The following is a 13125-nucleotide window of genomic DNA, read 5'->3' as shown; positions in this document are numbered from 1 at the left end:
GCGTGATGCGAAGAATCTCCATCTTGAGATCCGCATCCCTCTGCTTGATCTTCTCATCGAATATTGCCATCATAGCTTTGATGGCAGTCATAGTATCATCCGACTTCGGAGGTTGAGGAGTAGATGTAGAGGGTCCAGGTTCTGGGGCAGGAACCGACGAAATGGAGAGTGATTCGACCTCCTCCTCCTCTGACTCGGGAGCCAACGTTGACTCCTCTTCTTGACCTTCTGCCAGAAGGTCCTTTTCGGTGTCCTCTGACACCTCTTACATCCTTTCATCTTCTATGTGGATGTCCTTCATCGCATCCGAGACGTCTGAGTCGATAGATAGCTGGATGCACAGGATCTCACGGTGAGGCGGAGGGATGACAGCATCCGCAGATGCTCTGGGTACCAGCAGTGTTCTCATTTGCTCGTTAGGGAGGTAAGGCCCTGTAGAGTTTTTCTGGAAACCATACTCCCATTTGCGTAGTTTCTCCCGAGCGTTGTCGCTAGACTCCAAAGACTTGGGAGCCTCAGACCCCTCATTAAGCAGGTCTTGACAAACGGTACATACCTGCAGGTCCCAGTACATAGGTCCCTTTGTGATGAAGCAACAGGAGTGTGTCCTACACCCCAGGTGACCGTAGAAGTCCTTGTGGCAAATGCTGCAAAACGCGCTCTCACACTTGACATAGTCCTCCTGTAAAGAGAGGAAAGGGAAATGAGTATGTTGCAGTCTATCACATTAGACTTAATATTATAATAATCATTATAATGGCAGATTCCTTTTTATTGCATGGAGCTTAGGATAGGTAAGCTGGAAATGAAATAGGAAAGACACATACATGTGAATCCCGCCCAGCCAATTCCTGCGACCTTTCTCGTTATTAATTCTAGAGTATTCTCTAAGAGGCCCACTGGAAGATTCTAGCCCATAGGGATAGAGTAGGGTAAACCCCACACACTTCCAAAGAATTAATATCGAGGATTAAAGAGACTGATCAACAATCAATGTAAAGAAAAGGGAAATCATTTCCCAATTCAATTAGGTCTCAACAATAGACTGCGCTTGGACACACAGAGTATGTTGGAAAACTTTAGCTATTGTATAATTATATACCGTAGTTTTCTGTCTGCAGTATGTTCTATACTACAGATTTACTGGCTATTGTTTACTCCTATACAACAGTTATTGCCTGCATGCTGCCAGCAAGGCTACTACTTGGAATTAATTCAACTGGCACAATATTTAATTACGTGTATAGCTAGCAGTCCGCCGACAGAAGGCACACCATCCCAGCCATCATTCAATGTGACTGGGCAATAGTGAGACCTTAAGTATAGCCGGCCGCCCGCCGACTTGCCGGCGACCCCCCAGACTGCCGGCGGGCTACCGACTGAAGGCACACCAACCCAGCCATCATACGATGTGACTGAGTTGTGGCCAAGTACAGACACTGCCGGCTCTCGCCGGCAGAGTCAGCTATGACAGTGAATCAATGGCTGCCAGACCACAAGCCCAGCCTGTGTCCTGCCGGCAAGGTTAGTGGCCGACAGCCTTCAAGTTGGCAGTACTAGCCCATACAGAGAGAGAAAGCAAGGAATGAAAGGAGACGAAAGGGTGGCGGCATTAGCCACCCTGACACTGCCTTCCTCCGGAATGAGGGTTGTAATGGAAGGGGAGAACATGTCATGATCAGGCGTCCACCCATCTGCCGCTATGCCGGTATCAGTCGGACAAAGGCAACGGATGGCAGCCCAAGGGAGGACTGAAGAACACTCTAAAGCAATGGGATCTCCTGCCGGCAGCTAGACCTGTCGGAACAGCTATCCCAGGACGTCATGTCCAGAAGGGAAGCTGAACGGCTAGGCCACACGGGCAGAAGACCGAGCCGGCCCTACAACCCGCCGGCACTCGGTGAGATTGTAGGACGACGGACATAGAGGTGTGATGGCTAGGTCATCACCAAAGGATAGAGGGGACGGGGAAAAGGGGTCCTGTATAAGGTGTGAGAGGGGCTAGCACATGCCATCCTTGTCACACCAGAAAAGGGGGTTCTGTTTCAGTATCGGCACCCTCCCGGGCAGAAGGAAAGTACATTCTCCAGCCTAGGGTGGGCTAATACAGAAAGAGGAACCGGCATCATCAAGCCGTCCTCAACTATAAGAGAAACAGAACTCCTTTGCTTGCTCATCTTGGACCAAAGAATAGTCACTATCCTTCAGCCCCAAATCCGCAAGCACAGGACTAGTTGCTAGACCACAGGGAGAAGGGGATCCCATGACCCCTCCATGTGCAGTCTAGGGGGGCAAAGCTCCCTATGCCAGCCAACTAGGTCCAACAGGGGAGTACATTCACGCCATTGGACCGTTGGAGGAACACGACAAGTACTCTGAGGTTCTGACCTAAACTCAAAGCTCATCATCAATGGCTTGGAAAGGAGCAGAAGACCCTAGCCTAACCTTACCAGAATCACAATTTGAGGCAAGATCGGCTAGGATTGTAGCCATAGGCTATACTCAGAGGGAGGAAGAGATTACCTTATACATAAAGGTAACCGGGGAGATCGTATGAAAGTATACTAAAGCCACTAGGCTATTAGCCTAGTGACATTGAGATCGACTACCTGAGTCATTGAAGCTCTTTCGTATACTATCTTGGAGAGGAAATTATATGCAATCCTTACATCTTATACATATAAATTGCCTAATATCTTCATTTGAATTTAACACCAGGAGCACTTATTATATCATGCATGAGAGTAAACTAAAGCGCCTAGGCTAGGAACCCTAGCGTCAACAGATTGACTACCTCATTCGCCGAAACCAAGAATACTAACGGCATAATATAACTAATTCCTAGCAGTCAAGACTACATAGCTAATTATTGATATGTAAGCTATATACTGGGAAAGTCTTTCTGGCTAACTAAATAACGCATGCGTTACGAACGACAGCGCCGAAGACGCCTGTGGTCTAGGCAATAGCTCTGCCATTAAAAAACTAGTTTATTTCAAGAGAAACGTTACTTTACGGCCAGAGCTAAATTTATACGATATAATATATAAATACTCAACTTTCCAGAGGTAGAAGAAGCTGAAGATTGCGACATAATATCCAAAATAGCAAGGAGCACTGGGAAAATCACCGAGTTAACGCGCTACAAAAGAAGGAATGAAGATGGTGGGCGGATACGACGTCATCCAAGAAGGCGGACGAATATGACATCATCTGAGTACTCAAACAGTAACGGAGGAGGAGAATTTTGTAACGGCTCCTCTTTTATCTTGCCACTTTTCCCCCTCGAAGCGTAAACGCTATGTGGGGTGCAGATTGCTATGTGGCGTGTCAAGAATACATCCCCTGATATGCGATATTCGCGCCAGAAGTTGGAATTCTGGAGATCTTTAGTCTAATTCTCTGGGAATATCACTCTAGTCAAATATACCCTAGGAAGCTACTGAAGAAACCCTCCATCAGGACAACATGGCCTGAGCCCAAAAATATATTTATTCTTTCACATTGTTTATTGACAAAACATATATCTGATGGAGAAATATAGGGTAGTTAATAAGTTTTGATTCACATTTCTTGGTAATTATTTGAGAACAATGAAGGTGTTCGGATAAAAATACTTCCGACCAATCAAGTATCAGGAACCTTTCCGAGCTAAAAGGACACCCCTGTGAGTCAGTGCAAATATGCATAGCTAAAAAAAATAGACTATAGTTTCATGTATTTACTATAAACACCATTTATCTGGTACATGTTAGAAACCTTATCTATATAAAAATTGATATATTTATATATATATATATGTATATACAGTCTATCTCTATAGTAATTCATTATATTATTTTCTATAGTGCATCAAAATTCTGGTTGCATTCATAATGTATTTCTTATGTTTTTTTTTTATCATGTTAACATTGAAATATTGATGTGGTGAATGACAAGCATGGTATTGTTGATCTAAGAGATTAATTTTTACAGTATTTTTGTGTTATTAACAGATTTGTCTACGATGAACATATATACGAAATAGTTGATTCATATGCATTGCATCACTGTTTTACCTAATCCTACATATATTTTATTACTTTTTACATAATTTTGGCACAGTTATATTGACATTACAGTCCAACTATAGTCATAAGAGGCTTTAAGTGGGTGCTCCCAAATGCTTAAAAGCAACTTTTGCTATTAACAAGTGAGATAAGGCATAAATACCCGTTTGGCTAAAATGCCTGTTATAGAAGACTTGATCTTTTAAATTTTATTTTGTCAGTATGTCATCTTTCTAACTTAGTATTTTGGAGTATTGTACGCCACAGTAATGAGATCTTTTGGTATATAGTATTGGCTATACTATATTCCTTCAACACTAAATAATACTTTGTTAGACTATCCCAAACATGTATTTTTTACAGCATTGGAAGGAAGTTCATTGTGATGCTATAATACAATTATCAAAAATACCTTGAAGCAAGTATTGAGATATTGTAATTTATGTCAGAAACAAATGTTGATATATTCTGTGAGCTTTGCTGTTAATTTTCATATCCTAAAATTGAAACTGATTGTCTTTTATTGTAATGTAGCCATTCTTGAGCAATTATAATATCCAGGGGTGTGTCTATCTCCAGACTGTCCTCTGTTGGTATTTCAACATAGCCACATCTGTGGAAAGAAATATTCAAAGTCATTTTTATTTAGAAGCAAAGGGGGTAGCATTAAGGAGCATGACTTGGATCCATTAAAACTATTTAATTTGGGGTTACCTCAAACTCTATCTGCTTTTCAGTTTCTTGACCGATTTCTTTCTTGAAATCATATAAAAGATAATTTTATTTGTAAATATTTGGAAACAGAAAATTTTCATAGCATTTTAATTTTTTTCTATATGTATTTTATCAATGTATAGGAGGTTCTTTCAGTTATGACTATTTTTGAAATGGAAGTTTTTTACGTTTTTTTTTTTTTTTTTCAAAAAATTATTTACCAGGTGGAAGACTATAAAATTCCTTATCTTTTCATGTTTGAATGACAAAATCCAATTAATAATAAAAAATTACATACAATTTTTCTACATAAAGTTTTGTTTAGAGATTGAATGAATAGACGTTAGTATGCCTAAGTACAATATGGACTTTTAGTGGTAATTTTCTTCACCATTAGGGATCATAAGGACAAGGGCATGATAATTATATTTCAGGGTTATTTACTAACCAGTGGTAAGTTCCTTCCATCAAATCCAAAGATAGGGCTCCCCAAACAGGAATATACTGTATGCTACACATAGCATATGTGCACACATGAAAAAAATTAGCTAACATGATATATTCTCGTCTGCATATTTTTGGGAAAAAAATTATGCTTTTGGCCTATTTAGTTATTGTCTCTGATACTTTATGCATGTTTCTGTACAATCATGACTCAAAGTTATAAATATGTAAATGAACAGAAAAGAAATTAAGAGGATCATACGTGCAGCAAACGTTTACTGCATTTACGAAAACGGTTATAGCAATCTGTTCCTCAAAGAATCATAGAAAATAGTGGAATTACTGTATATTGGATATTGTATTTGATAGTTTTCCCTGGATTTTTTCAAGAAAAGTAAATAAATAAGTACACTACCCCAGTCAGGAAAGGATTGCATACTTTACTTGCACATGATAAGTACTTATTCCTTTACGTTATACAAACCATTGTCCTTTAATGGAAGTATAATTTTAGCTAGGCTAGAATGACTGCTAAACTTTTAAAGAGTGGATAATAGTTACTGGGGTTTAGAGAGTATGCCTTGCCCACCTGACAGTCAGCTCTGGACTTTTCCTTTGGGCTATATATTTATCTTTCAGTACATATAGATGTATGCAGACAAACCATTGTATTTGAGGGATAGATTGAAGGAAGAATACAAGGATATGCAGTTGTTTTAGGGTTGAACTGTATAAGTTTTGAAAAATGTTTAAAATTAATGACATGTTTACAGATCAAAATAATTATTTACAATAACATAAACCATTGACAGTGCCAAATTTAATTCAAGAGGGTAATTCTTAGTAGATTTTGGGCAATTAAAACATTATAGGAATATATTTGAATACTGTAGTTGATTTTCTATTCCCATGATAAACTGCATTTCAAATACAACACTACCTCTAGATACAAAATTAATTCGTTCCAGAGTGGCTTTCGTATTGTGATTTTTTCATATGATGAGTCACGGTTTACATGTAAATCGCCTAATTCATTCCAAGCCCTACAAAAACACCACTTTGAATATCATAATAATGGTATACAGTACTGTATTACACAATGAAATTCAACCAAATACAATTCTGCATATTTGAATGATTCAATACCTAACCTAACTGTTAACACCTGTAAATGAAGTAATTATTAGAACATATTGCACTAAGGAATGGAAAATAATGAAAATGGGGAACCTTACCTTTTGAGTGAGGCGATGTCCGAAAGCAAAAGTGGCAACAGAAGAGGAGGACAAACGGCAAATTAAATTCACAAGTGGAAGAAAACATGAACACTTAACTTTACGAAACACATTAACAAATGGCAGAAAACATTAACGCTTTAACTTCACAAAACACATTAACAATGGTATAAAACATTAACACTTAACTTTACAAAAAACTTGAGATAAAATTTTTTTTTTTTACCTTTTTCTAATTTTTTTTATTTTCTTTACTTTACATCTTGTACATTCTAAATTTCATCAATTTCTTCATCACTTCCACCTTTTTTTTTCTTTTTTTTAAAGCTTCCTTTCGGCCCACTAATGTCCTCTTTTAAATATAACTATCCAAGGGAGCTTGTTTCTGCCCAAGGATGGTGCATATCGGTGATGGATTTCGGCCATATACCATAGGATCACACTCAATTGCATGCCAGCTTCATACTTCTTTATTACAGTATCTCCAGCTTTGTCTTAATAGAAAGCATCCTCTTATTCTTTTCCTGAACATCAGCAACATTCTTGGGACCTATGGCTAATAATGTACGAGTTGAATAATGCAGCATTATACAGTACATTAACTAAAAGCACAAAAGCGAAATCACCAACACGAATTCAATCTAAACGATAGTGCTGCCAAAACGAAATGGTCGAGGAACTCTGATACGCAGATGCATGATGTGATAGATGCTGACCAATAGGAGAGCAGGATCTTAAGGCGGTAACCGTCATCAGAGTAGGGAGATAACCAATGTGAGAGTTTACAGTTAGGCAACGAGCAAATTTTAAAATCATTCTTGGCGGCTGGGCGAATATTGTTCTGTATCTCGTTTCATATCATGAAGAATTTTTCGTAATATGAGGTAATAAAATCTTCGCATCGTTTTGTATCATGAATTTTTCGTATCAAGAGGTATCACAGTATTAAGGGGACCGTCGGCTATGTCCTGCATTGTTTTTCTAATGATTCAAAATACACAATTTCTATATATGTTTTAGATATATATAATACCTCCATCATGTAAAAATTTCAAGTCATGTGATTAAACACTTTTTTATTTATTAGCAAATATCATGATTTAAAAAAAAAGATATTAGGTACATATTTCTCCACTAATATGACACCAATTGTATTGAAAATCGTACCATCAAAACTTCTTTATAAATTGAATAATTCTGTGTGGCAGATTTTCGGTTTTCCTTTTTCTTTTCTTTTTAATTAATTTTTTCTCAATTTTCTTCATCTAGATGTAAAATAATCATGGAAAAAGACAAAAAGGAAAATAAAAATTTTGCTACACAAAATTGTGGGATTTTTATCCCTCTTTTCAATGATACATGTACAGTATCTTTCTCTCTAAAATTGAACAATAAATAAGTGAGAAAAATGTACCTAAGTGTCAGTAAGTACTCTATGTTTTTGTGTTATGAGCTCCCAAAAATTTGCCATAATTTTTTTTTCTTGGAAAAATAAAGATAACATTATTATGATAACCTTACTTTGTAATTTAATTGTTTAATCCTACATGAAGGCTCCCTAAACAAAGTATTTAAACCCTAAGTCTGCTAATACACTTGGTGTAAGGGTGTCATGAGTTGCCACTGGCCTCTCATTGTTCCCAGAGTTTTAGTTAGAATGTTCCAGCTTTGTACTCTTTTTCATGTTTCCCTTTCTTCTTGGTTCTTTTTTATTGCTCTCTGCTTACTTTTTGTTTTTTCTTTGACCTTAGGTAATATTGGCGTTGCTATAAAGTTCATGAGGACATTGTGAATACACAATGTACATACGAACTGCAAGTACACAAACACACATGCAACGTAACTTCTATACGTCTTTGAAAACTCTGGATGGTTTTCTCGTAGATCGAAGTTTGCGTTAGCCTACCCTCTACCAATGCCTTCCATCATTTGTAGGGAGTAGGTTGGCCAGGGTACCAGCCATCTGTTGAGAGTTATGGGGTCTTTGGACTGGCCAGATGGTACTACATTGGACCCTTCTCTCTGGTTATGGTTAATTTTCCCTTTGCCTACACACATCCACACTGAATAGTCTGGCCTATTCTTTACATGTTCTCCTCTGTCCTCATACACTGGACAACACAGATTACCAAACAATTCTTCTTCATTCATGGAGTTACTGCACTAATTGTTCAGTGGCCACTTTCCTCTTGGTAAGGGTAGAAGAGAGACTTCAGCTATGGTAAGCAGCTCTTCTAAGAGAAGGACACTCCAAAATTAAACAATTGTTCTCTAGTCTTGGGTAGTGCCATAGCCTCTGTACCATGGTCTTCCACTGTCTAGGGTTTAGAGTTCCTAAAATATTCTATTTTCATTTTTTCCTTTCCTCACTGGGCTATTTTCCCAGTTGGAGCCTATGGGCTTATAGTATTCTGCTTTTCCAACCAGGGTTGTAGCTTAGCTAGTAATAATAATCTGTGCTAGACGTAAGAGATTTCAAAACACAAGTGAAAAAATCACTACATATATGCAAAAATAAACACGCAAAGACTATTCTGTCAAACTCAGTCATGCAGGTGATGCAGTAAAAATGACGTCATCATTTAAAGACCGCTTTATCTTCATTATTTGTAAAAGTAATTGGCTGAAACTTCTGGAGAGCATGTACATTATGTTTCTGCATACAGAGAAACAAAATGATTTTCAATTTTTTAAAGTTGTTTTGTCAAACACCATAGCGGACAGTCCCCTCAGAGGAAACAATTTATAGAGACAAAACAAAAGGCTTCAAATGAATTGATTCAAAATACATTAGAGAAAGTGGGAAAAAATTGGATGATCTTGATCTCCTTATATAAGCTATTATTGGTAATGTAATGTATTACCCTTTTGCTCACGATAGAAGGCTGTGTACGATTGTTAGAAATTTGTATTTTGCAATTTCTGTGGTAGGGGTAATTATCTACTATTATTTTAAGAGAAATTTAGAGGCCACCCGGATCTTAAAGGCCACAAGTTGTTTACTAATGATATTGTGAATCATAGGGAACCATTGGATACAGCTGTGGTAAGGGGCATGCTCAGATAAGCAGCAGCTCTCTGATCTAGTCTCCATATTTGGGCCCATCATGAATTTATTTGGGTAATTTCAATAGTATTGTAGGGCAGGTGTCTAGCAGAATGCAGTTTGAAGCGATCACCAGCAAACAGGCTTTGCTTTGTATTTTTGACAGTCCTTACTCTTGAAAGTCTTCCACTCTCATTAAGACTAGTGCCAGGAGTAATGATAGGCCCCTAGTTTTTAAGGAGTTAGAAGAACCCATTACTTTAATATGTTTACCAAATATTTTAGGTCTTGCAAGATTATTCTTGATATGGTCTTCAGTTTCCAAATTCCAGGTTGCAAAATACAATCTGGATCTGAGACGATAGTACAGGTCAATTGTCGTACCTGATCCTCTACTTGGCCAACGTTTTTGGACCAAGTGCTGTTGTTCCACCAGTAATATTTTCATTAACCCTTTTACCCCCAAAGGACGTACTGGTACGTTTCACAGAAGCCATCCCTTTACCCCCATGGATGTACCGGTACGTCCTTGCAAAAAAATGCTATAAAAATTAGTTTTTCATATTTTTTGATAATTTTTTGAGAAAATTCAGGCATTTTTCAAGAGAATGAGACCAACGTGACCTCTCTATGACAAAAATTAAGGCTGTTAGAGCAATTTAAAAAAAATATACTGCAAAATGTGCTGGGAAAAAAATAACCCCTTGGGGGTTAAGGGTTGGAAATTTCCAAATACTCCGCGGGTAAAAGGGTTAAAAGGTGTAGTTTTAGCTCAATGAAAGACCAATCCAATCTCACAAAATATGTAATTTAATCGTATTTAGTTCTTAAGAAGCTTGATCTCTCGATCAATAGTAGTGTAAGGTTAGCTAGAGTATTTTTTGTATGGTTAGCATTTAAATATGGAAGGTAAAGAGCTTACAGTTTTTTCTCTTTTTGCTTCTGAAACTTGTGAGGTGAATTGGTAGGGAGTTTACCTTTGTAGAATAAAAGCATAGAAAAATTTCTAACTGGTGCACATTCAAGGCAAACATGAAGTTTATAAGATGTATTAAACTGGTTTGAGTGCAATTTGCTTTTGAAATTATAAATGTTTTTTTCTATATTCACCATGCAGTGGGAAGTACTGTAAGCATAATGACTTACTCGTAAGGTTCATTTAAGTGAACGCATTTTGGTAAGAGAATTTATTATTTGAATATTAACCAGTTAGTCGTTTAATTTCTTCCCTCCTTCCCCTCTTTTAGTGATGTCAAGAGACTTTTTAGATTAACAAGTTTATAATATCTCCAATTATATGGTTCTTCAGATGTAATGACCAATTGTGAGTTTGCCCAGTTTCTCCACCTATCAGGTCTTCTGGGAATCACATCAGAGGGAAAGATTTGAGAGATAGGGGTAAAAATTTTTTTGGTAAAGGTTGATAGATCGATAGTTTAGATTATTAAAGCAAAATGACTACTGTACCATGTAAGTTAAAAAATTTTAATACTAGAATTCCAATTTTTTCTATGTGTCCAATACAGTACGTGGTATTTAATTTGAAGTACACCATTGCACCCGATCTCTTTATACTTGTGTATGTAAATGTATCTGGCATGTTTGAAATACAATATTATTTTTTTTTCTTTAGTAGAAAGCAGCACTGTAATTGTTTTCTAAAGAATGGTACTATGTCAATGAAAAAATATGTTTTAAATATTTAACTTAGCCAGTGAATATATATAGCTGCAACTCTGTTGCTCGACAGACAAAAAACGGTAAAAACTCGCCAGCGATCGCTATACAGGTTGCGGGTGTGCCCACCAGCGCCAACTGTCGGCCAGATACCATACTCTATGTAAACAAAGACTCAATTTCTTCTCTGTCGACGTGTCGACAAGACGTACTTTACTCGCTGTTGAAACCTGGAGTTTTTTCCCATCATTTGGTGAAGTACTTTAATTTGGTTTTGAGCTTTCGCTGTGCAGGTTTTTTCTTCAAATAAATCCTTGAACTCTTTTTTGTATCGGATTCATTGTTGATGACTTAGATCGTTTTTTGAGCGGGTGGACGATTTTCCCTTGACCAATTCAAAATGGCTGACCTTTCACAAGTTCCCAAGTTTAGAAAATGCAATGCTAGGGACTGTTCTAGGCGTCTTCCAAAGGCTTCTCTTGACCCTCACACTGTTTGTTCCAATTGTCGGGGTAAAACCTGTCAATTGGAAGATCGGTGTGAGGAATGCGTGGGCCTTTCGGAATTCGATTTTATCGAATTTGAGAAGTATACACGCAGACTAGAGAGAGATAGGGTAAGGAGAAGTTCTTCTAGGTCGGTAGATTTTTCCTCTCCTCATGCCCCTCAACCTATTCCTTCCCCTGTAGTGGTTGTTCCTAACCCCCCTCCTAGCACTCAGGAACCATCGATGGCTGACATGATGCGTGCTATCCATGCCTTGGGGGAGAGAGTTGAGTCCCTTGCAAGTGACCGCAATCAACTCATGGCGGATGTTAAGGAACTAAAGTGCCAAAGTGCCGCGGGAAGTGATAAAGTGCCGAGTGTTTCTCAAAGTGTTGTGAACAGTGTTGCGCTTGAGGGTTCGTCTGTTCGTGCCTGTCGTCCTCCTAGTCCGGGACCTCTTGCAAGCTCCCAAGCCCAGGGGAGAAGCAATGTCGTACGACGCATGGGTTCGAGAGGCCTTGATCAGCGAACAGACGTTCCCTCCATGGTATCAGGCGTATCTCCCCAAGATCGCCCCTACCTACGTAAGACGAGAGAGCCCGTTTTTACCTCGTTGTCCGAGGGTGTTTCTCGTAAGAAACCTTGGACTAAGGTCTCACGACCTTTGAAGCGTAAGTCGGTCCCTTCAGGACAAGTCCAACGTCCCGGTTGTAGCCACTGGGTCAGTTCGGACTCGTTGCAGTCATCTGATGACTGCTCGCCGCCTAAGAGAGGCAAAGCGGTACCGCCTCAGTCGCTCACCCCGTCTGTTGCCGCACCTGCTGCCGTAGACCCTAAATGGATGTTGCTGCAGGATATGCAGTCCAAGCTTGCGTCCTTGATGGAGGACTTTAATGCGGAGAAGGTTGCTGCTGAACCTTCTGGCCAACAACCATCCAAGCGGTCTGTTGTGCGTCCTGTTGACGCTGAAGTTTCTTTCTCGCGTCTACCAGTTGGGGTGGTACCTCCACCGATGCGACCCAGTGTGGGTTGCCAGCCGCACGTTGACGTTAGGCGACGCACGGAGGTGGTTGTTGACGTTCAGGACGTTCAGCAACCATCAGAGGTGACTTGTTTTGACGCGGTGCGTCAACCTCCGCAACCCGGTATGGTGTTGACTGCAGAACCCAGACGGTCCAAGCAGTCTCGGGTGGACGCTGTGCGTCCTCGCGCACCCATGGTTGTTGACAGTTCACAGACTGTGCACCAGTTCCATGACGCTGCGTCCGGCTCCGTCACGCATGCACCAGTGCGACCGGACTCAGCGAGCCAAACGTTGCCCACTCCGTTGCCGTTTCCTCATCAGTTTTCGGATGAGGAGCTATCAGATGAGGATGTTGCTGAACCACAAGACGATTAACCTTCAGAACTTGACGAGCCTAAGGCAACTCAACCATCTTTGGACTTTAGAAAAGTCATGGCTGTATTTAAGGAG

At 39.3% G+C, this 13125-nt stretch overlaps 1 protein-coding gene across 4 annotated transcripts in view; it reads right to left on the bottom strand.

Annotated features, from left to right (window-relative positions):
- Nucleotides 1-3831: 3831 nt before the first annotated feature.
- Nucleotides 3832-13125, bottom strand: part of Csas (CMP-sialic acid synthase) — a 35989-nt gene continuing 26695 nt past the window's right edge. For 2 of the 4 annotated variants that reach the window (XM_068386485.1, XM_068386484.1), the window contains one exon: nucleotides 3835-4662. In XM_068386485.1, the coding sequence (XP_068242586.1) occupies nucleotides 4533-4662 (130 nt within the window). In that variant the 3' untranslated portion in view covers nucleotides 3835-4532. Of the gene's footprint in view, nucleotides 4663-13125 lie in introns of all 4 variants that reach the window. The other 2 variants (XM_068386483.1, XM_068386486.1) reach the window with 2 other exon arrangements.

Source organism: Palaemon carinicauda, chromosome 14, assembly GCF_036898095.1.
Source record: "Palaemon carinicauda isolate YSFRI2023 chromosome 14, ASM3689809v2, whole genome shotgun sequence".
Lineage (NCBI taxonomy): Eukaryota > Metazoa > Arthropoda > Malacostraca > Decapoda > Palaemonidae > Palaemon > Palaemon carinicauda.
This window is presented reverse-complemented; position numbering and strand designations above follow the sequence as displayed.